The 22,803-nt window shown below is 37.1% G+C and overlaps 1 protein-coding gene across 1 annotated transcript in view; it reads right to left on the bottom strand.

Moving 5' to 3' along the window:
* MEOX2 (mesenchyme homeobox 2) overlaps positions 1 to 22,803 on the bottom strand; it is a 53,278-nt gene that overhangs the window by 6,917 nt on the left and 23,558 nt on the right. Inside the window, exon 2 of the mRNA XM_009461161.2 lies at positions 7,272 to 7,444. Coding sequence (XP_009459436.1) covers positions 7,272 to 7,444 — 173 coding nt within the window. The remainder of the gene's footprint in view (positions 1 to 7,271; positions 7,445 to 22,803) is intronic.

Below are 22,803 nucleotides of genomic sequence, written 5' to 3'. Positions count from 1 at the left end.
TAAGGGTTGGAAGAATCAAATCTATTAGTTTAAAATATTTACAGAAATGGTAGCCAGAGTTATCAGTTCACTTCAGTAACTAAAGATAACATGAGATTTTAAATAGTTCAGCTGGATTTCAGTCATGCTGGATACATGGGAGAGTAAGTTAAGGTAGTTTTATTCAATTAAACTTAATTTTCTTCTTTATATGATTTAAAGGAATTCCAATTTCTATTCTAAAAAACTCCTCTTAAAAATCTTGCATATATTTTGAGCTTAAAACCAGTTTAAATAAATCTGAGTATTAAATGTCTTCTTAGTTATTATGAAATAATACAAAAATACCTGAATTGGAGAAAAATAACTTTTCTTTGGAAATTAATGAGTGGTACCAGAACCTTCTGATTAAAATTGCTTAAGTCACCTGCTCACTGATTTAAAGCAGTCTGCTCAGTGTTACGTTACAGGACTTTGCAGTGAATGTGCACAAGTACTTTGCAGCAGCTGTTGAGAAAAAGGGGAGGTTTTGGCAGGTGCACAAAGGACAGCTGGAGCTTTTGGCACCCAGGAAGGTGTAGGAGTGAGTTCTGGTTTTTTGTTACATAGAAGTCAGTTGAGGTTTGGGTACTGCTTAGGTGATACATTCTCCTTTCTACCTCCCACGTTTAGACAGGGATGGAATAGACATTATATTTCAGAGGAGAGCAGTGATAGGAGTATTTCATTCCACTTTCAGAAGTCTTTGAGAGCATTTCAGTTTACCTTCCTCTTCTCCATCCAAAGAACTGCCACCTTCTCCACCACTGATCTTCAAAATTATTTTAATGATCAAACAGCTAACCCTCCCTATTCAAAACCTCTCTTAACTAGGCTTCAAGGTTAACATACCTTAAGCAGAATGGGTCATGCTATTTCAGGTTCTTTCCTCCTATTGGCTTGTTGTACATAATCTAAGGGAGTATTTCTTATAAAATTAGTCTCTCTTCTTTATCCAGAGGCAAAGAAAGGCAATCTGTGAGGCTGCTGCTAGAACTCCCTTTACATTATTCTCCTATAATTTATCTTTTCAGAGTCTACCTTCATCCAATTTCTTTGCGTATATATAGAAATCTACAAAAGAAACACATGGTGGAAAACTGATTTGTGGGGAAGATCACCTTCAGCTAAGCTTTGTCTCTTTGTGTAAGCATTTACCTGCATGAATTACTCACATGTAGAGCATTTTATTTCATGAGAAAAAAATTCTAACATGCATCACTCTGCACCCATTTTGCACAGGTCAACTGAGTGTGAAAGTTAAAAGACGGTGGGTAATCAAGGCTGGCTTTTGGATGAGTATGTTGATGCTTTTTTCTGCTACTACTTTAGTAAGAAGAAAGGCAAATGTCAAGAAGTGGGGCTCAGCAGAAAGGAACCTCTGACTACTGGCCCATGACAATCCTCTAGGGCTCTATGGCTATGGAAGCCAACTCCCTGCCCAAGTAAGAAGCACCCTTACTTGTATTCACTTAAACTAGTTTCACAGTTCATGACTTCAAATCTGGAGGGACCTTTTTGCCTTCCAAAACAAGCCAGTCCTGAGTCTTTTGACAGTAAACTAGCCTCAAAATCAACATCCACTTTTAAAGCTAGTAAGCCTCAAGAAGCTGCAGCTGTTTTCAGCAGGGCCTGCCTTGAGGAGAAGGAACTAGTGAAACCGGAAAGAGATTCTACATTTTTCAATGCCCTGCATAAAAAAATATCTCCTTTATTCTACATGTTCATTTGTACCTCTCCAATACCATTTGTTCCTCACTGATTTCTTCTCTGTGTTTTCTAAAGTGGCCATAAATGACGAACCTAAAAGGCTTCTATCTCCTTAAACAGGCAACAGAAGAAGCCGCATCTTTCCAGACTTGTGTCTAAGAAAAAGTAGGCCTATGGGACAGCAGAGCTGTATGAGCTGCTAATATTTCTGTCTATATCGCATATGCAGCTTGGCACAGACAGAGGTTTCTCCCCACCCTGAACCCCATGGCGTTTCTCTGCAGGTGTAGGGTCCATTCACAGCTAACAGCTTGAGGCACTTGGATCTTTGCACATGGAATTGCTTGTTTGAATTCAATCAATACTGCACAAATAAATACACTGTTTGAAGTTTTGCCATGTACTTTTTTTTTTTAAAGAATTATCGTACAGATCAAAATTATGCACGAGTTATAATTAAGTTTGCCAGGAGCATTCTTTCCTAAGAAAGAACAAACTGAGTTAGCAGAGTAACTCTTACTGCTGGTATTTATATTGCTCACAAAAAATATAAAAGTATTAGTGAGTTTTATTTTATTAAGAGTGTTACTTTAAATAAAACAAACAATCCAAAAGATTTCAAGCCACACAGGCTCATTATTATAGTGTGTATAGAGAGTGCTTAGCACATGGAAGCTTGGAATGAGCAGCTGCCTTTCAGAAAAGATGTGACAGCACAATAAATCAGACAGATATGGTCAAGCTTGTCCTATCAATCCATTGTTTTTGTTTGAAAGCATACAGGGGAATAATTTCACCACCTAACCTTAGAAATCTAGGTTCCTAAAGTAGGAAACTAGTCATGCTGTGTTATGCATGGAGAGACATTGACTCTGCCAGAGGTGGTTCAGAACAAACACCTAATTGAGGAACATTGAGCTCCCTGGTTTCTCACACAGGTGACTAAGGGGAGCTACTCTTACCTTACCAGTCAAGTCTGAAAAATGCAATGATTAGCCTCCCACGAGCTCTGCGATGCCGAAAAGGATTTTAATATAGTCACTTGTGATGAAGGATTGAGGTAACCTGGTCTGGAGGAAACTTTTCTGATGGAAAACTTCATTTATTATTTGTATAGTCATAGCAATGCAGTACTACAGTGTGGGTTATGGCCCCATTGCCCTACATACTATACCAACATCCCCATATGCATTTAAATTATAATGCTGCCCACTTCTCTTTCTGGTAGAAAAAGGTATTGGAAAGCTTCTTCCTTTGTCACTCATCCTGTGTTGGTACCACGTACATGGAAGCCACACACAGATGCAAAAGCACTCTTCATTTTGACAAAATTTTGTCTCTTGTCTATGCAAAATCAATGGCTCCAGGCCTTTTATAAATGATTGGTGTCTTCTGGGTGGGTATTGGAAATTAAAGTTAAGAAGAAATAAACCTTCTCATTGCCATCAGCAGAATTTAATCTGACTAGGTGGGATTTTCCGTTTATGTTGGCAAACAGAAGCATTACATATTTGGACTGTTTATTCCGGTAACCTTAGCTAGCCTGCAGAACTGCAACATTACTCTTTTGATTAGCTCCATGCAAAAAGATCTTGCGAGGTGGAAAGATCTCCTACTCTTTCTATATTTGGCAGGACCAACTCCATAAAAATGTCCATTTTGCCACGCCTCTGATACCCCACTGCAGCTGGTTCCTCTCCTCATCCCACAGCGAGATATTAAAAAGTTTGCATGGAACCTTCTCCAAGTTTATCTGGATGTACAAAAAAGCCAAGAATGCGCTTGTCAAGGTTACAAATATCTAGGGAGCTAAGACAGTTTTTAGTCTAACTGGCTCTTCAAAATATAATAGAGGCCTGCCAGCTGAAAATTATTAACTGCTGGCTGAGCAGGGATTGTGAGTGCACTCTATAAGAGATGGAGCAGGAATTATATGTACCTATACTGCTGGAATTCTTACAATACCATAATAGAGCCATCCTACCACCAGATGTGCTTATAATGCTCTCAAAGTGCACTCTTAATATCTAGGCAATTGAGGCACTTATTTCATTTCATCCTCCTGTCTTGTAACTCAGGTTTCCTTTTTAGGGAGTGATAGGATTACTTCCTTCTCCTGATCCATATGTTGTGAGGGTTTTTTTCATTATTATTTTTGTGAAATGGCCTTCCATGAGTCATTTATGTTTTAACTGATCTTGTAAGTTGTTTCAAAAGCCAAATGGAGCCTTACTTTGATGACTGTAGAAAACTTTAATACCCTTATATAGCTTTTTAAATATGGTCAGACATGTGCTTTTTTCTACAGCTTGTTTAAATGCCAGGAAGGTAATTATGAAGTGTTAGTTGGTCAGTGCCTCTTTTAAGCTGCGGCGTATGGTTGAAATTATCACTATAGTCAAGAGGAAGATAGAGCTTTCTTAAGATAATAAGCTCCGTGATTTATCTTACATCTTGGGAAATAACTGAAAGTTGTAACTTTAGGATGACCCAACAATACTTTCACCAGATTGCTTTTGTTCTTCTGCCCGCTGAATAAGATGATGCTTTTCATTTTTTAAAAACCTAATAAAAACAATTATGCCAAACAATTCATTCCATCAGCGGTTAGACCTGCTCTCAAACCTATTTTCTGAGCAGATACATTAGTTCACCTGATACCAACTGCTGGTTTTTGTCATTGTATTATCTGAAGCAAGGTTCAGTTCTCTGTGTGCCAATTCAATGTTTCATGAGAGATCAAGAGAGCTTCCAACACAAATAGGTCTATAGCCTGTGATGAGATCGAATTTATCACTTGTGTGTTCACTTATTGCAGACAAAGGAACTACTGCCTATCAGGTACCATTTTCTGCAATGCAGCCTTTGGGGGAAAAATAGTAAAGGAAAACTGTTCCAGAAATAGTAATTTTCTAAAAATGTTACCTCACTGGAGAGTGGGTTTTTTGGAATTCCATCAATATATTTTAGTTCAGTCATAATAATTTTAGAGAAAGGACTGGGTTTGTTGCATCTGTTTAAGACAGGTGTCAAATATGATCTCCTCTGTTGGGACAGCTAGTAAAAGAAAGTAATAACAGTAGTAAGTACACAAATAAGTGCTGTTATCCCGCTCAAGAATAATCATTCATTCTGCTAATGACAGAAAGACAGGTCCTGAATATGAGTTCAGTAGCTTAACTGGAAAAAAAAAAGAAATATTAGTGTCATACGAGGTTCACCCTTAAGTATTTTTTCTTAAGTCACTGTAGGAATACTGATGTAAAACAAGTATGCAAGAAGAGTCAAGCCTTTTGATTTACTGTCTTCAACTTCTGAAGACTGCCATATACCATGGAAACCGACACCCAGTTCCATGCCTATTTACACCATTTTTCCATCAAAGAAATATTTTTGATTTAAAAAAGAGACATTTCTAATTGACAACATTGGAAGTGACATCATTACTTGGTTTAGTATGACGCAGAAACTGAAAAGTATGTCCAGAATTTTCTCTCCGTTTTCTTTTTGTTTTCAATTAACAATACAGTTTTTATGCTATCATTTTTATTTCTCTCAGACCATTTTATTGTGGCAAGATACAGAACTGGAGTCCATCGAGCTAAAAATCTTAATGTGTTCCTTTTCTAAGCACGGGTGGCTTTAAGCAGGACGGCGGGAAGGAAGGAAGGAAGAAGGGAAGGAAGGAAGGAAGGAAGGAAAGGAGTTATCTCTAGCAGCTCAGTTGTCACTCTGTGATAATCTGGGGAAGCAGAGAAGAATTACGTTACATAATTAGATAGACTAATTATAATTCTGTAGAAATTATCACGATTATCAGCAGAATGCTTAGAACTGACGTTATGTGACAGCTAGAAAACAGCAAGTGCTCCAATGACTTAAACGAATTCTCTGTGCTTGTGTAGCACAGGCTGTATTTTCTCCTCCAAAGACAATGATGTTCAATATTTTTCTGTCCCTTTTCAGTATGTTAAATGCTTTTAGTTTAACTATTTCCTTTAGGATAGTGGACTGTCTCTTCGTTTAGTTGTACTACTCAACCTGATCTTTGCAGAAAAGAATAAAGAATTTATCAGGGAGAATACTTAAACTCCAGGCCAAATTCACCATTATTAAATATGGGGATATGTTTTCTGAATTCAGCTGACTGATTCCCATCAAATTGGCCAGCAGATACATTTTTAAATTTATTTATTTTTACTCAGTTCCGCACTGACTCTACATTAATCTAATTGTCCCAGCTTACCTTAGTCAGTGGAAATGAAAAAGGCAAAATTTTATCAATTGTTTGATACAAAATGGTGTGCTTCACAAATATAACAAACATATTTAAGTGGAACCTGGCAATGGATTCAAGTCAAACAAGAGAAATTACTGCCGCCTTCTTGACAAGCTGGAAGGGACAGCCATTCTCTAGAAGCCTTCAAAGAAAAAAATTGTTTCATTTGCTTGTGAGAGTAAATGTGTGTGCATATGTATTGAAAAGGCTGGATTTTTATTGAGATGTCTGCTTATAGCAGGTGTTAATGAAACTCAAGAAAATTGCAAAACTTCTCATATCTAGAGTTCACAAATCATGGTGCTATTTTGATACCTTACCTTGAATATATCGTCATTTTACTGATTGTATCTAAAGCAATCCCTCAATCTAACATTGATTCCTGAAGAAAGGATGACTGTCTATCTGTGGGCAAAAAGTTTTCAATTTTAATGATAAAACTGTAGGTAGTATTTCATCAGATTTGGTGTACCTGAGTCCAATATTCTAAATGTCTTTACTAAAACACATTTTTTTAAATGTGTGTGTTGATGTAATTATTATTTAAAATGTGACTTGACTACCTGTTTAGTGTGTTGGGTTGAGATCCTGAAACACTTCAGTACATGCTTAACACGAATATTTCCATTAGAAATCAATGTGACAACATGCATGATGAAACTTGAGCACGTGCAGAAGTGTTTCCCGGACCAGGGTTTGGTGAGCAGGAAACCAATAACAGTGATAAGAAATTCCATCGTCTCCTCTGCTTTCACAGCACAGGGTAAGATAAAGTGGTTAAAAATGACTGTATTCCAGTTTTGATGGTGTTCCCATTCTTGCTGCCATCTGGAAACAGGATGTTCAGAAACTCTGGACAAATGGCAACTGCATATATTTAATAGACTAAAACAAGATGCTCATATTTGTTGTATGCAGGCAAATCAACTGCTTGTGCATGCAGTATTTGGGACCTACCACTTCTTCAGCCACATCAGTGTGGACAAATTAGAAAAGATATCCACCAGTTTAACAGATATATTACTCGTGCTTTTATCTTCCATCTCTGCCTACTAGATGAAACTAATCTGTAGCTGGTACATATAAAAATATAAATTACTTGCATAGCAGAGAGGTAATAAATGTATATCATTTTGCTAGAAACATTCAATCTGATATGTCAACATATCTATTAGTAACATAAAGAAGAGCTCTACTGTGAGGAGATACTAACCACTGGTAAATATTGGGCAAGCATTTAAAGTCTATTATTTTGCATCAGTACCTGTCTTTCGGTGAGGTCAAGGTTTACTGCTATCTCATATCGCCTCAGCCTGGTCAAATAGTTATGATGAGCAAATTCTGCTTCTAGCTCTCTGATTTGCTCCTTGGTGAAAGCTGTCCTTTCCTTCCTGGGTTTACTGTTGACCTCTGACTTGTAGTTTCCTTCTTGGGAATCTGAAAAAAAAAGGATTAAAAAATTGAAGTAATGACAAGCGTACAGCTAAATAGGAAACAAGCCCAAAGATAACAATGTGCTTAAGTTACGTTCTTCAAACTTTCTTCTCTCAGAAACACACCCTTGCTTTCATACCTATGGATTCTTCACTGTAAATCAGGAAAGCAGAAGTAATTCTGACAGTCATATGCTGCTGCTTCCATTCACGCACATCAAACTTTAGTGTAAAACTTTTCAGTGTTTCATTTCCTAACAGTTCTCTGTAGAATTTCTGCAAAGCGTCAACTTCTTCCCACTTCTGGCAACTCTCAGTGCATCCACCCAGCACAGGATGTGTATCATTTGACTAGTGCCTTAATAAGTAATACTTCAAGAATCTCTCTCTCCTATCATTTCACTAATACTTTAAGTCAAAGCTCTATTTTAACAAACACACTTTAAGGTTTAGTCCAGTTACACTTTCAGGGAAAGGTAACAGATGAAGCATAGGAAATTCGACACACATCAAAAAGAAATCAGTGAGCACATCACATATAATACAATCTCCTCCTACTCATGCCAAGCTGCAGGTAGGGAGGTAATGCCACAGCTGGTATCAGTATAGGAAATTTGCTACCACTGCAGCTCATTGCCTAAGGAATACTTTGGCCACAATCAGAGGAGCTTTGCTGAAAGTTTCATTACCACCCTCCTCATTCCTTCTACTCTCAGAAACAGGTACATTTGGTCCTGAGTCAAACTACTGAACTCAGTGACAGTCATTCTGTTGCTGTCAGTAAAGTCTGTTTAAATAAATGGAGATCAAACTATAAAAAAAAAAAAACCAAAAAAAACCCCAAAAAACAGAGAAAGAGAGAGTGGAAAGGAAAAAAAAAAAAGGACCAGACATTTATAAGTTTGGGTATCATACAACACCTATAAATCCAAAATTAGCAGGAGATCAGTAGGAGTATCATTAGTCAAATTCTGGCCTCATGAACCATCTTAAAAATGTCACAGATAAATTCACACTTCAGTTGCTGATTTAAATAGAAACCTGCATCAACATCCAAATGAACAGGCCCACAAGAAATCACTCCCTGGGACTCTGTGTCAGATGAATCATCAACATGCCTGAAACTGTCCAACTGGCCAGTGGATCTGGTTTCAAAACTACAGTCAACTATCTATGTTTTCACTTTTTGTCAGTTACTCTGTTGCTTGGAAGGGAACTTTTTTTTTTTATAAGAACTGTTGATGTTTGACTCAGTGCTATAGTCATTAGTTTAAAATGTTTTAAAGCTAATGGGTTCAAATCACCAAACCTCTTAACTTTTGCTGACATGACACACAGAACTTTGCTTCAGACGTGGTTATACTGCTGGTGTGTATGACTGAGGGTATCCACCAACGTTGTTGAGTGGGTTTGGCAGCTGTTCAGCCACAACTGGAGTAGGGATTTTCTAGGATAGGACCTCATTAGATAGCACACCCAATGACTACAGTGTGGGGCCAAGGTCCGTTATCCAAACTCAGCACAGAAAACTTGACAGATCAAAACCACCTTAAACCTAGAAGTTCACATTTCTTCCTTCATACTAGTTGGCAAATTAGAGTCACTATAACTTCTCTCCGCATTTTTCCATTGCAGAAACATGCACGTTCCTTTTCTTCCTTGAAATTTCCTCGTCTGCCACCTCATCATAAGGTCCAAATACTACGTAGGTGACCTGAACTTAAATACTTAAAGCCCTATATCAGCATTCCAATGAATCACTGAAGACAGATACCTAACTCATTTTTCTTAGCCTTCAGACTTACCATTCTTATGCCACCAGAGATGTGTTTCATACATGTTTGAAAGCAGGTGGGTGTGCATACTGCTTCTCTGCAGTACAACATGGAAAAGTATTTCATGCAAGTCACTGCTAAAGTGCTCTTAACTGTCTTGATAAACCTGTGGCCGTGTGAGGCCATGAGCCAAGTCTTCCTGTGTCAGTACTTTCTGTAAGAAAGATCCATGGCTCACTGGTTTCCAAACTAAAGCTTGCGACCTTAAATAAAAGTAATGCACCTACAGATGACACTGACACCATATTGAAAATTAAATACTAGAAAGAGACGTAAGCCTGGAAATGCAACAGCAAGTGGGGTCAAAGTTATAAAACCTTGGTAGCTACTGCAGTTGTGAATGGTCAAAGGGAAAAACTTCAGAAGTACCCATCCAAATGTCTCTCAGGATGATGCTGATCTCTGTAAGTGACTGAGATTTATAACACAAGCAATTATTCTACAAGCAGATGGTTCCATGAGGAAAACAGAATTACTGAATTAAATAATTAATACAGAATTAAAACCATACTGAGCCAAGTCATCGTTCAGGTTAATCCTCATGGTTCTGAGTTCCCAATTTACAAATGTGGTTAGCATCTAAAATCCAGGTTCCTGAGATACTGATGTAAGGAAAGGGAAATGTATCTGCATGAGTAGCATTTGTCCTTCATCTTTGCCAGCACAGAGGATTCAGTACTGCTAGCAATGCTAGCCCACAGAGATCCTATGCGAATATAAGCATCCTTGGACAAATGGTTATTTAGACATTTCTGCCATTGCTGGATACTACCTTGGAGTGTAAGTGCTTGGCAGCCACAGTTTTGTCAGCAGTATGATTTCATCAGCAGATTGACACAGTGGAAGAGTTTCAGGTTTTTATTTACTTGTTGTGAATGTCATTGAATTCATTTGTAATAGTCAAGATACTCTGAAAAAACCCACATGATATATTCAAATATTGCTGAAAGCAAAAGTTGGAGAGGTATGCAGAAACCTGAGACAGGTACACAGAAAGCTGACTCCCTCTCAGCACCGAGGTTCACACACCAGAACAACTGTAATCCTAGGAAATTTGTTTCAGCAAAGATCTGGCCAGCAAGACAATGGTATTTTGATTAATGCATTTGAGATATTGAAAATATATCTAAAAATAGACTTAGATGGATGCCAGTTAGAAGAACACCAGTTATGAACTCTTGCTGTCATCTCTTTCTCTGCTGCAGTGTTGCTGTGGGTTCATGTACAGATTGCCTTTTATTTCCTATTGACATCATACTACTTGGAATAGTAATTTTAGAAATTTTGTTTGTTTTAATTTCCAAAGCAGTAAAGCTAGGTTTTCTGATTGTTTCTTTTTAACAGTCTCTATAGAGCCAGTATTGGGAGCTCCCATCTCTTTCTGACCTTCAGGTCTCTGTTCATATCACCTGACTAGCTTCTCTTTGGTGGAAAATGGGTGGAAGACTTGGAAGAGATTTTTGGCAGAACTCATGTCAGCCTACATCTGTTTTGCAGCTGTTGCAACTAAGACAAGCAAAAAGTCACAGCAACCTTAGTTTTCTTCTACTGGCTACATCTTATGCCAAATGGTAGGTGTAGAGACAGAGAACAAAGCCTTAGGGGGATCTAAGTTGCACTCCTTGTCTCTCAAAAGGCACGCATAAAATATATACAGATGGTACAAACCACTTGGTGAAAAATACAGCAATCTATATCGTCTGTCCTCTGCCTTCTCCCAGACAAATTCTGGCACACTCTCAGAAGATGTAGCCTACATGCAGGTATTAGCACCTTATCAGTCTCTGTTTTGCAAACTTTTGTTCTTTGGATGTCAAGTAATGTGGGCAGTTAAACACTGCTTTGAGGGGTGCAGGTCATACCTCTTTCTCAGAACTGTTTTTATCAGTTTTCAAAAACTCCAGGCAGCATCTTTAATATTGCCTGTTAGACAAAAATGCTTGTTGGTAACTGATGTAGAGGGTACCATTTGGAAAGACATTCAAAGCTATAAATGACTGTTCTACAGATCTTTGGAGACTTAGATTTTTCCTGAGTTTAATAATAGCTCAATTTGTTTTACAAAGAATCATTACTAATTGCACTATTCCCCACCCTCAAAAGTTACTTCGACTTTACTCTAAGGAAAGGATTGCTGTTAATCCCAACATTTGCATTTTCCCACCAGAGTTCCTATTTCCTTCTCTCTACATCACTGAGAGATGAAGCATACCAAGCAAACACAGGATCTAACCCCTATGTGTAGAAAATGAAAAGTGGTCATTTTGGTATTTTTGCTTTTGATGCATGCCTAGGAAAAAAAAGGACTGGTCACTGAATAGGGAAAAGAGACTGGTCAGAATATCCGTGATACAAAGATCTGCTGCTAACTGGGTTGGGTCAGAATCACAGGCAAAATGTGCAAGAAGCACCTGCTACTTTTCTTGGATTAGTTCAAAAGCTGACATACCTTCATTTCTCAGACAGAAATGAACTTTCAGTTAATACCTGCAATGGAAGATCCCAGACAAGAATTTTCAAAAGTCAGTCAGTTTGGTAACGCTCTATTAGCAGTTGTAGATGGTTTTCAGATCCTGATATCCATACTGACAGTGAGTAGTGACAATAACCACTAATGATTTGTGACAAAAAGGCCATCAGAATTTCACCCCTAGAGTTGTTATTCAGTCTCCAGGTTTTCACTCACATCTTCCAATGCTTATTCTCAGAAAGCCTCTACCATGAACAACCTATTTCTAAATTTATTTCACTATAAATTTATAGTGAAGGTGGCTAAATTAAATGTTCTTAATTGCATACCTTCCTCTAAATGTTGTTCAAGTGTTTGCAAAGAACAACTACTGCATGGTTATTTACTTTAAAATGAAGCAATCTATACAAAGTAATCAATGCAAAAAAACTTGTTACTTCTGAGTAGTTTAATGTTGTGAGAAAGAGCATTTGTTTCAAACTTAATTCCTCTACATTTGTTTAAATCACTAACATGGAAACAAAAGCTTTAGAGCTTCTAAACGTCAATAGGACACAACAATGATACGTGATTCAACGCAAATGCTTTTCTTTTTTTTTCCTTCAAGATATTCACGATATGAACTTAGGGAAAAGAACTTCAGTATCAGAGCAATAATCTAGCAAAATATCATTAATCTGAAATACACATATGAAGAAAATAAGCAACTTTGTACCATTACAGTTGCAAAGGGATATTATGGAGAGGACAACAATATTTTTTAATGGCCAGAAGCATGTACTGGTATTTGGCTGAATTGCCTAATCTAATTGTTTCTGTTGCTTTATAGTTAATTATATTTTCCGGCAAAATGAAATAGTTCACTGAGACACAAGCAAGGATCTGGCATAAAGGTCTCCATATGGTTCCTATTGTTTTGCTAGCAACTACGTGTGAGAACAAGATTTACCCAGAAATAGTCACTTTCAAACATTTTTGACATTTAATAGAGAATACTATGCAGTTTTTCCATGATGTTTTTTTCTATTTTCATTTCAAAGTTGCTCAGAAATCATATGTAAAATTACCCTGTGTCCAAAACATTGTCCATTGCTTTGCAGGATCCTAATTCAAATCCTCACTCCCTACTTTTGAGTATAATCTTTGTACCAAAAAAATTAGTTAACTCCTGGACTATGCAAAACTACATAGTTATGCTTATTTTGATGCACCTATTCTTATTTGCACCAGTTGATACTATGCAACCAAATGCTGCAGACTTAATTAATCTATTTTTGTTTCATAATTTTTCTTCTCTTTAAAGCGATTTAAATAATATTCTTAGAAGATTTTTTTCAGTTAAAAGTAAAGTTCCAAATCACTGAACATATTCAATCTGAGTGTCTCTTTTGAGAATGTCATTAAAAGTATTTCTGGAGCTGCAATTCACTAAATGTATTTAGAGAATCCTTTCTGAAAATTGGAACAAACAGCATCATCATTTCCATAATTCACGACTCTGCATGTGCGAACGGGCAAAGCTGCACAGTAGCACAAGTACAACGTCAAAATTACATGAATCCTTCTTTTCATTCTAGTGAAAGCAACCTTTTGTTTGCTTATTGAGTTAATGCTTTCTAACCCAGTCTGTGACAATTTACGATTTAAAACAGCCTCATATCCACTCCCAAAAAAACCATGAACTGGCACAGCAAAACCTGTGGGTATTCTGAAACACGCTATATACCATCCTAAACCATTACCTACTAGTTGTTGCTGCCAACTTTTTTTGTTATTACTGCCTCCTGAAAGTACAAGTCTAGGAATTACACTGCAGCATCGGAAACAGTGATTCGTAACGCTGTGATAGCTAATGCTGCAGGTTCTTGAAGATACCTATGCTGGAAAAGATGTGCTTCTGCCAGGTCATCTTGTCAATCTAACTATATAGCATGCACATGTCGCTTCTTCAAACCATGCAAATATGGAAGACAACATATGAATTCTCTCATATGAATAATTACACTAGTTAGTAGATCTTCATGTGGAAGACACTACTCTCAGTCCCAAATGTTTGTATAATTACAGCTTATGTTAGGAAAGGAGACACACGATTTCCCTTAAAGAAACTTTACAGGCTGCATCTTAATAGGACTTTATCCAGTGGGACTTCCAATTCCCACTTGGAGTTCTGGAGATACATCTCTTACATGCAGCATCAAATAACATACACATGGTGGTTGTTCACGTATTTAACAAACCATTTTTATAATTTGCTTTCATGTAGAAGAGCTCCATTAAATGAGAGTGAGAGCTGCCAGCACCATCTCCCCACAGATTAGTGGTCCTCCTGAATAACCTACAAAATTAAACCAAGAAATTTTCCATGCAGAAGCCTCTTAGAAGAAAGACATCCAAGTGGAGAAAACGGTAGTTGAGGTAGGAGTTTATATACTCTTTCTTCCCTTGGGTCTCACCTATTAGACATCTCCCACAGAGGCTCTTTCCTATGCAAAGGAAGCAGAATAGAAGTGAAGAGCAACCAAACCTACCCCAAACACTGTGTATGCCTCAGTCATCACCATCGGTCTGATGGAAGCCCTTCCCTGGATAGCAGTTCTATCAAAACTCCAAGGAGGCATTAAAATATGCCTTTTGGCCCTACTTTATTGTATAAAAGTACTTAGGAAAACATTTTTTTTTTTTCTGCAAAGATGGTACATGAAAGATCTAAAGCATCTAAAGCACTACAAACTGTAGAAAAGTGGCTGCTTAAGAAAAGAGCATGTGACATACAGAACCTAGTTAGATGATCACCTCTCAACAAGTCTTATCTCCCTAAAATGATGGGTTGTAGTTTTCATCTTAACTTTGTGAAGCAGGGAGACCCTTGTCCTGCTAAAAATACTAGAGCAGCCAACATAGGCAGTGTTCTGGGACTCAGGTTTAACCAAAGAGCATATTTAATTCCTGTCTGAAAAAAAAAAAAAAAAACCAAACCTAAAATACTTTGATGATAAAGAATGCACTCTGGATGATTTAATCCTTTTGGCCAATGAGCTTTTTGAGGAGATGCTTTCTCACAAGTATACATAGATCTGCATCTTTGCCATTGTGTATGATCATGATAAGTCTTGAGTTGATTAAAGAAAAGTATTTTCTTAGGCTCCTACATATATATTTTCTCAAAATATACATGCAGAACTTACTTACAGTCAAAATCTTGCTGACTTCTAAGTTTGCTTTTTTAAAAAATTTTATTGCAATTGCATGAGCTCCTGTCTGAACAAAAAAATAAATAGTTTGCACATAAGCCAAAGAATCCAGGCTTTTAGTTTTCCATACTTAGCAATAAAAGTTGAAACACTTACAGAAGTTTAATACAGTTGGAGTTTCTTTAGGGTTCCATATTGCCATACTCACCCATCTTTCCAAAGCAGGTCTTCAGGATACAGTTACACAAAGGAAAATATAAATGGGTACCAACAATTCTACTTTAACTCTTTCTAAGAATTATTTTGCTGCTACAGGAAACAGGAAGCCATTTCACAGTGGTATTTTTCAGTGTAATTCTTCCACGTGTGTTACACTGGCTGATTTTTTTTTTCCATTCATCATGGAACAGATTTCTTTGGAACTCCTTAATGATGTAGTGAAAATTTTATATATGTTGAACATGTGACAGAAAAAAACAGTGTCTGGAGCAAATCTAACATCCAATATTTCTGCTTAATCCTATGTTAGTGTGCCTTTTCTCCCTTCTTTTTTTTTCCCAGTCTGCCTCAAATGTTTTTACTCTTTCTAAAACCTGTCCCTTTGAAACACTCGTAACTGGCTTCTGCAGTGTATGTAGCACCTTGCAGAATTGCAGGATCACAAATCACCTTCCATTTCACAGTCTTGATGAGTGTCGCGGTCCTCACAAGCAATTTCACGTGGTCATTCCCTGCCTTGCTGGCTGCCCCTCTTAGACATGGCTCAGCTAGTGTGGCATTACAGCTTTCAGCATGAGGCACAAATGTAATCGCTGTCTAGGTCTTTAAGAAATATCATAGATTTCTGTGCAAATGCATATGCCTGCATATGTTTTAGTGACATGTTTTGTAAATCTTATTATCCCTCAGAAAGCATTAAAATGAAGCCAACAGGCCCAGCTGTGCTTATAACATACCTTTAGTAGATATCCAGACTTTTTTTAAGAACAGAAAAACACACATACACGCACACTCTCCTACCAAACAGGGTGGCTGTTCTGGGTGTATTCCACTATTTCATTCACAGTTTACTTTACAACGTTGTGCTGAAGTATAACACTAACTATAAAAATGGAAAAACAGTGGAAAGTACTTTCCCACATGCAATTAAATGGAATTACCTGTCTTTCAGAGGAAACCAAAATAAAAAGGGTTATAAAATAAAATTTTTCAGATGTTTAAACTATTTATACTATTGGTTTTCAGACCAACCGTGAAAGTTTCATTTTTCACTTAAAACTATTACTATCTGTTAATACTAGATAGAAAACCTCCTAATGACTACTTTAGAAGTCCTGACTATCAGCTCTTTTTGACTTACAAGTTCTCTTACTTAGCAGCATGCCACATTTTCCTTTCTTTGTGTTTTCTCAAATGATTATCATAAATGACAGAATCCATTAAAAACACCCAAAGGATTTCTTATGTTTGAAGCTAACACAATTTCCTTTTTCAAACTACAGTACAATTGTTAAGGGACGGAAAAATGCTCACATAATTAAACAGAAAACCCCAAATAGTTCTCTAAATAGTATATTGGGTAAAGGAAATAAATCTGTAAAAGAAATAAAGTCTAACTAACAGTGCACGTTTAAGTTTTCTGCTAAATCTATTTTACTATTAATTTTACAGTCTAGGAGAGCTTTTTGATAAATAATTTTTCTTGATTGCTAACAATCAAACTTGTTGTACAGCTAAAGTTTGTGACTCATAATGGAAAGCTTTGGCAGGGTGCAATAAAAAAAAAAAAACTTCAACTTTGATGTGAGCAAAAAGCCGCAACATAATTGTTTGGAGTACTTCCTATTATTTTAAGATTAGAGTGCAAGAAAATATTTACTATATATCTAAGACGGAAGGTCACTTCAACTACAGGTTCAAGTAGAGCTTTTGAGACAGCAAACTTTTATGCCATACTTATACTGCCCCCTTTTATACGTTTGTGGTAGAGTATAGTTAAAGTAACTAAGAGGTCTAAGCCTCCTTTAATTGTCTAAATTGGACTGCTACTTCCAAAGTAGTTGATATTCCTTACATAGCCTTAATTTTTAATTTGGAAAGAGAAAGTACAGTAATAAGGGCCTGATTTTGCAAACATGTCAGTGTGTACATAAAGTTCAGGTCTCAAGCGAGCACTCTGAGAACAGATATATTTAGAAAAAAAGGAAAAAAAGACAAGAATCCCCCAAAACCCAAGAGCATCCAATAATTACACCACAAGTCCACAGTCAAATCAAAAGGTCATTTTGTCCCCAGCTTCATTTCCAACTCCTTTTTAGTAATGGAAAGTCTTTCTGTGATCACTATACTAATGCAAAAGTAGAAACTTTTATTTTCCCAAATAAGAGATGCCATTTGGCACACAAATGTTAAATAATATGGCCTGACTCTTCCATCATTCACCTCACAACTTGCTGTGTATAAGCTGGAGAAGAAAGGCCTTCTTGGTAAAGTAATATGCTAGTAAAATAGTCTGACAGTGCATCTCAAAGCATAGTAAAGCCTATCTATGTTTTAAAAGTATTTGTTTTACTTTTAAACAAAGCTCATTTTAAATACCTACCTCTACTGGGATAAGAAAACTAAGAAACATTCATTACAATTGAAGATACAAGTTGGGTAGGTATAACTTTTTTTCTGCATCCTAAAAGTTGTAACACCGAAAACAATACAAAGGTTATTTAATTATTCTGTAAAACAACCCACATCAGTCCCCACATTCTCAATTGTGATTGGTTATCACCTCCAGTAACGATTGGCAGGCTGGAGGTAAAACATCATCCCGCCTTTTGACTCTGAAAGTGTTGAACTCCATCTTTCTAAGAAATTAAAATTGGTGTTTTATTTCTTTGCTCTTCTTCCCATCCATATAACCTAGGGTTGCATGCTCTGCAGTAAGAGTAGATGCAATACTTGAGGTTATCAGATCACAGAAATAGGGAAAAAAGAGCAATAAAATTATTAGCAGACCTACTGGAGGATGTAGGAGTGTACTCTAAAAAGCAGAGGCTTGAACCAACAAAGAAATCCAGCATATATACCAGTAACCAGCAATTCCAGGGCTGGACTTCGTGCAACAACAATGAACGCTGCATTTGCCAGTGCTACTGGGGTGAGGAGGGGGAGGTAGAAAAATCCCCCTCTGAACCTCAAAAAAATACCTCCTGTACTCTGGTCTGGCAGCTCCAAAAAAGAGTATGTAGCAGCTCCAAAACGGCACAAATTCAAGAGGTATTTTAAGAAGTGGAATAAAGGTCTGCAGCTTTCCAACAATATGAATTATAGCAGTTAGACATGAGCTCTGGGGCGTTACTCTTTTCAATATAAAAAACTTTATTCCATCTAATTTTAAACTACTCAATCACTGAGTTTCTGCCCAATTAAATAAGATGATTGGACATTATACTATTTTTATGCAGGGTATCTTATTTTAAACTTGCACAGCTTTGAAAAACCTTAATGCCAAGAAAGGAGCTTTTCCAGTCTTTTTTACCCATTGATAACCATCCAGAATATGGGCCTCTCGCATCCCTGCTCAGGATCTTGCGGCAAAAGGGATGCCTACGAATGAGGGACTGTTCATTTAGCATAGCCATCCCTGTGATGTACTGGCTGATAGTTTCTGTTGATATAAAACAAAAACTGAAGCATCCGATCTCAATTGTCTGTTGTGAGACAAAGTGTCATGAGGCAGATGTAAAGGTAAGTATTGAACAACTTCATTCCCTCTCTTACCCGCTCTTCTGCTGGGAGCTCCTTAGCAACACAGCACTTCTAGGATTCATCTGCTTGCTGCCTGGTTATTTAAAATGTCCAACTAGCATGACTTGCATCTCCCTTCCTTTCTGCGGTCCCTAGTGACTCCAGTCAGTAGAGCAAATGTCACTAGGACTTGGATTTATTGTAGATGCTGAGCATACTCCCGTACAGCACAGCCCTATAAAAATGGTACTTGTTGAATAACTGCACTGGGTTGTTTTACATTGTTGCAATGTTTTCTGGGGGATTTATAGGCCTCTGGGGCACTGAAAACATGGAGCAATAGCTTCTTTCACAGATGTAAACATGGGTTTGAGTAAATAGTTAATTTATGCTGGTGTTAGAGCATTTGGCGGATGTTCGTAGTCATAAACAAGCTTTTTCCATCTTTCAAAACAAAAACTGGATATTAACATTCTCTATCATCCAAACCCCAGCTTGCTTCTTAAGCAAAATTGGACCCACTTCATTTCACAAATCTGAGACAAAATTCAAAAGGAAAGGAGGTTAAAATGTTGGTCTATTAGGGTTACGACTCTGCTGAACGCATATAAAAGATAAAAAAGCACAACATGCTGCTACATCTGATGTTTTTATGCAAGACTGCCTTGTTTCCATTAAACAGCGAAAAGACAGCTACCGTTTAACTGAAGAAATTGATGGAAAATCCTCATTACTATATAAACAGTGGTTTAAGCATAAAAAGTGTTTAGTTTATGCATCTGTGCATTTAGCTGAACACTAAGCTTTTTCTAAACACAATTTGGTGCCTTCCTACTCCCATATATTTTCACTTTCTTTTTGAAAGCAGGAAATCTGTGTCTTCTCATGCCTCAAAATGTAAAACAAAAAAAAAAAAAAAATGATTTTTGTATCATGTGTTTTACCTAACCCACCAGAGAATCCCAGTACATTGTTCCGAGAGTTGTAGTTTCCCTTTAAAGTCTGTCTCTTCTTTTCTTTTTTTTTTTTTTTACCTTATTTCCAAGGGAGACTTTGGTCTACCATCACCATAAAAGACCTCATTGGTTACACATCTACTTATTCTATTTCGGGATTTAGACCGCTTGCTTATTTGGTGTTCTGTCATTCAGCTGTTTATCCAGACCTAAAGCTGAAGAAAAAAATCTCATAGTCATGCAATTACAACAGAAAGTTCTCATTTTACTTCCCTTAGCTTTTAAGTCACATCAATAAAAATGTATACATAAAATTTTTTTCAATGATGGCTTCCATTCCTAGTTCTACAAATTTCACCCCTTTCAAGGTGATCTAGTCCCTATTAAAAATCTCAATATCAACCCCTTTCTCTCTTCATTCACTTTCATGATGTCAGACCTTGAAGCCCTTGACATAATAAAAGTTGTCTTGCAATAACTGCCATGCAAGTTAATCTTCAGTTTTGTGGACAAAATAAGGAAGACATTGATAAGAAAAGGCTGAGAACATGAAAAAATCACCGGTCATTCCTTCCTGGATTGTATCAATGGTGACCAGATAAGAGGTTCAGGTTAACCATCCTCCTTCAACATATTAATGAGTATTGCATTAATTCATCCATATATTAACATGCAAGTCAAACAAGATTATTTGTGTGGATAGTGCCCTGTTTGTAAATAGGACCTGCCCCCAAAAGCTACCGAATAGACCCACACTTGCTTTTGTGTATCTTAATACATCAAAAATGCCTTTTAATCAGTTAAGAGGTAATTCTGGTTTGTTTTTATTTTATTTGCTTTAACTTGCACTGAGAGATAATAGGAGCCTATTTCAGATAATTTGCTATAACTTGAAATTACTCAGCATTAATTCTCAGGGAAGGGACACTATCAGGACACTAATGCATGACCCTAATAAGCCTTAAAGGAAAATAAACAAACAAACACATTTTTATAATACTACTTGGAAAAGCCTAAAATTCAAAGACTGAGAAATACCTGTCTCGGCTAGGAAGGCTAGTTCCCTAGCTAGGAGGACATTTGTTTGGTTCAAAAACTGTAGAAAGAGCCCAGAAGCTCACTCTTTGAATGAAGACATGTATGCACAAATAGAATGAGACAGAGAAACTTCCAAATAGTTCTTTAGTATTAGTGTAGTAGTGTTGTTTAAAGGGCCTCCTCATTATATTGGACACTGCATAATAGCAAATGAAAGTCCACGCTCCCAAGAGCTGACAATGCATTTATCATATGCTGCACCTCACTTCTTTCTGGCAGTAACAAACAAGTGAAAATGTTAATCACTGCATCCCAGCTATCATCATCCTGGGTATTATACCAGAGCAGGTTTTAAGGAAAGACTGGGGGAAAACATCACAGTTGTGACATCCTTCAACTTAGTCTCCCAATTCATCTAACTGAAAACAACAGTTCCTATCTCGAACAAGACTTTGATCCTTATTCGAGTAAGGTGTGGCAATAACTGGCCAAATTTGTATAGTTACATATTGTTTTGCATATAAATAGCATCACATGAAACTCACATTTTAAATAACAGACCTGGGGGAAAATAAGGGCAAGGAGGAGTCAGACTGTGTATGATCTAGTCAAAGGTGTGCAGACAGGGCATAGGATGATGTTCAGGTGACATCTTGCTGAGGTACAACTGCAGAAGCAACAGCAACACAGTCTGTTTCTCTGAGTCAAAATGGTCTTCTTAAGTGGTGCAATTCTGAAATTCCTTACAGTATGCTTATGACAAAAAAAAAGTATAATTTATCTCAAAGGTTGCGGGAAATTAAAGAATCATAGGAAAAGGTCAAAATATGCAGTGTCCTCAGACTTGTGTTTGTCAAAAAGCTAAGGAAAAGAAGCATGTTGGGGTCTAAACCAAGAAAGGACGGACAAAAGCAACATGAAAACATATATATAGTTCTTAGCAAACCTTTGCACACTTTTGTGAGAAGGTGAACAAACCTTTCGTGAGAGCTATGTCAACAGATACTCAGGTCTGCTGAGCTACATAGTAATTCAGATGCTTTAACATGTGAGGGTACCAGTCTTTGTGGGTATAAATCAGTTTATCTTCTACATGGCAAATTGGTAATATGTGTATGATCTATTCCTTTTATAAATGAATAATTCAAACAGATGAAGGGATCCCTATACTACATCCCTAAAACTCCAGAAATATATTTAGGAAGCAGGAATACAAGCCACAATCACCCAAAAATGGTTTCAGGGTAGAAGCAATTTCTGAAATTATAGAAGTGTCATTGCAAATGCAAGATAACCATTTATCAGTAAGAGAGCTATGAAAATCAGACGTTTCTTTTTAGGCAACTCATGTCAAGTTGCCCAGGGGTAAAATCACTTATCAGTATTTAGACTTTCATCTTCCTAAGCATATTTAGAAAACAGCCGTTTTGAAACTCCCTTTGCACACAGGAGATGTTTGGGGGAACCAGAATAATTTTTAAAACTTCGTAAAAGAACACACATAGTGTATGAAAGTCATTAGCTCAAATCCAGTTCTGAAAACCTGTTTACAAATCACAATCCCACGGAGCACTCATACAGGATATGAACAATAAGTTGTTTCACAATTCTCAGCAAAGCGTGTGTGAAAAGAAATAAGTGGTAGAAAGTGCTCAGGAAAGTACACTGCCTTTTGTACCCATTTTTCTAAGGAAAATGACCTTCAGTGACCCACAATGCTGTTCCGGATTAGTCATTTCTCTACATCTTCTGCTGCTATTGATCATCAACTTCATCTATCCCATTTTTAACAGGTTATTACACACAGACTTTCCTCTCAGATCCAGAGCCTTGTGAATCATTATGAATACAATGTCCTGGAATATCTACACCATTCCTTTCTCAAAGCATTCAATATTTCTACAAAGGTACTTGAGAACCAGTAAGGCAATAATGTTGAGATGCCAAAAATTATGTTCAGCTCCTCATTTACTCTAAATCAATATTAAGAAAAATGTAGGAGATGGCACGTTATATGCGGTACAAATCATCACTTGGACAAAGCATAGCTGACTCTAGACAGGACCAAAGTACTTGTCTGAAATGCTTCCTTCTCTCTGAATGCCTTCCGCCTCACCCCCCCCTCCTCC

This window comes from Nipponia nippon, unplaced genomic scaffold (assembly GCF_047370975.1).
Source record: "Nipponia nippon isolate SJK-2023a ecotype South Korea unplaced genomic scaffold, ASM4737097v1 scaffold_1, whole genome shotgun sequence".
NCBI lineage: Eukaryota > Metazoa > Chordata > Aves > Pelecaniformes > Threskiornithidae > Nipponia > Nipponia nippon.
The sequence above is the reverse complement of the archived record's forward strand: the minus strand, read 5'-3'. Positions and strand labels throughout refer to the sequence as shown.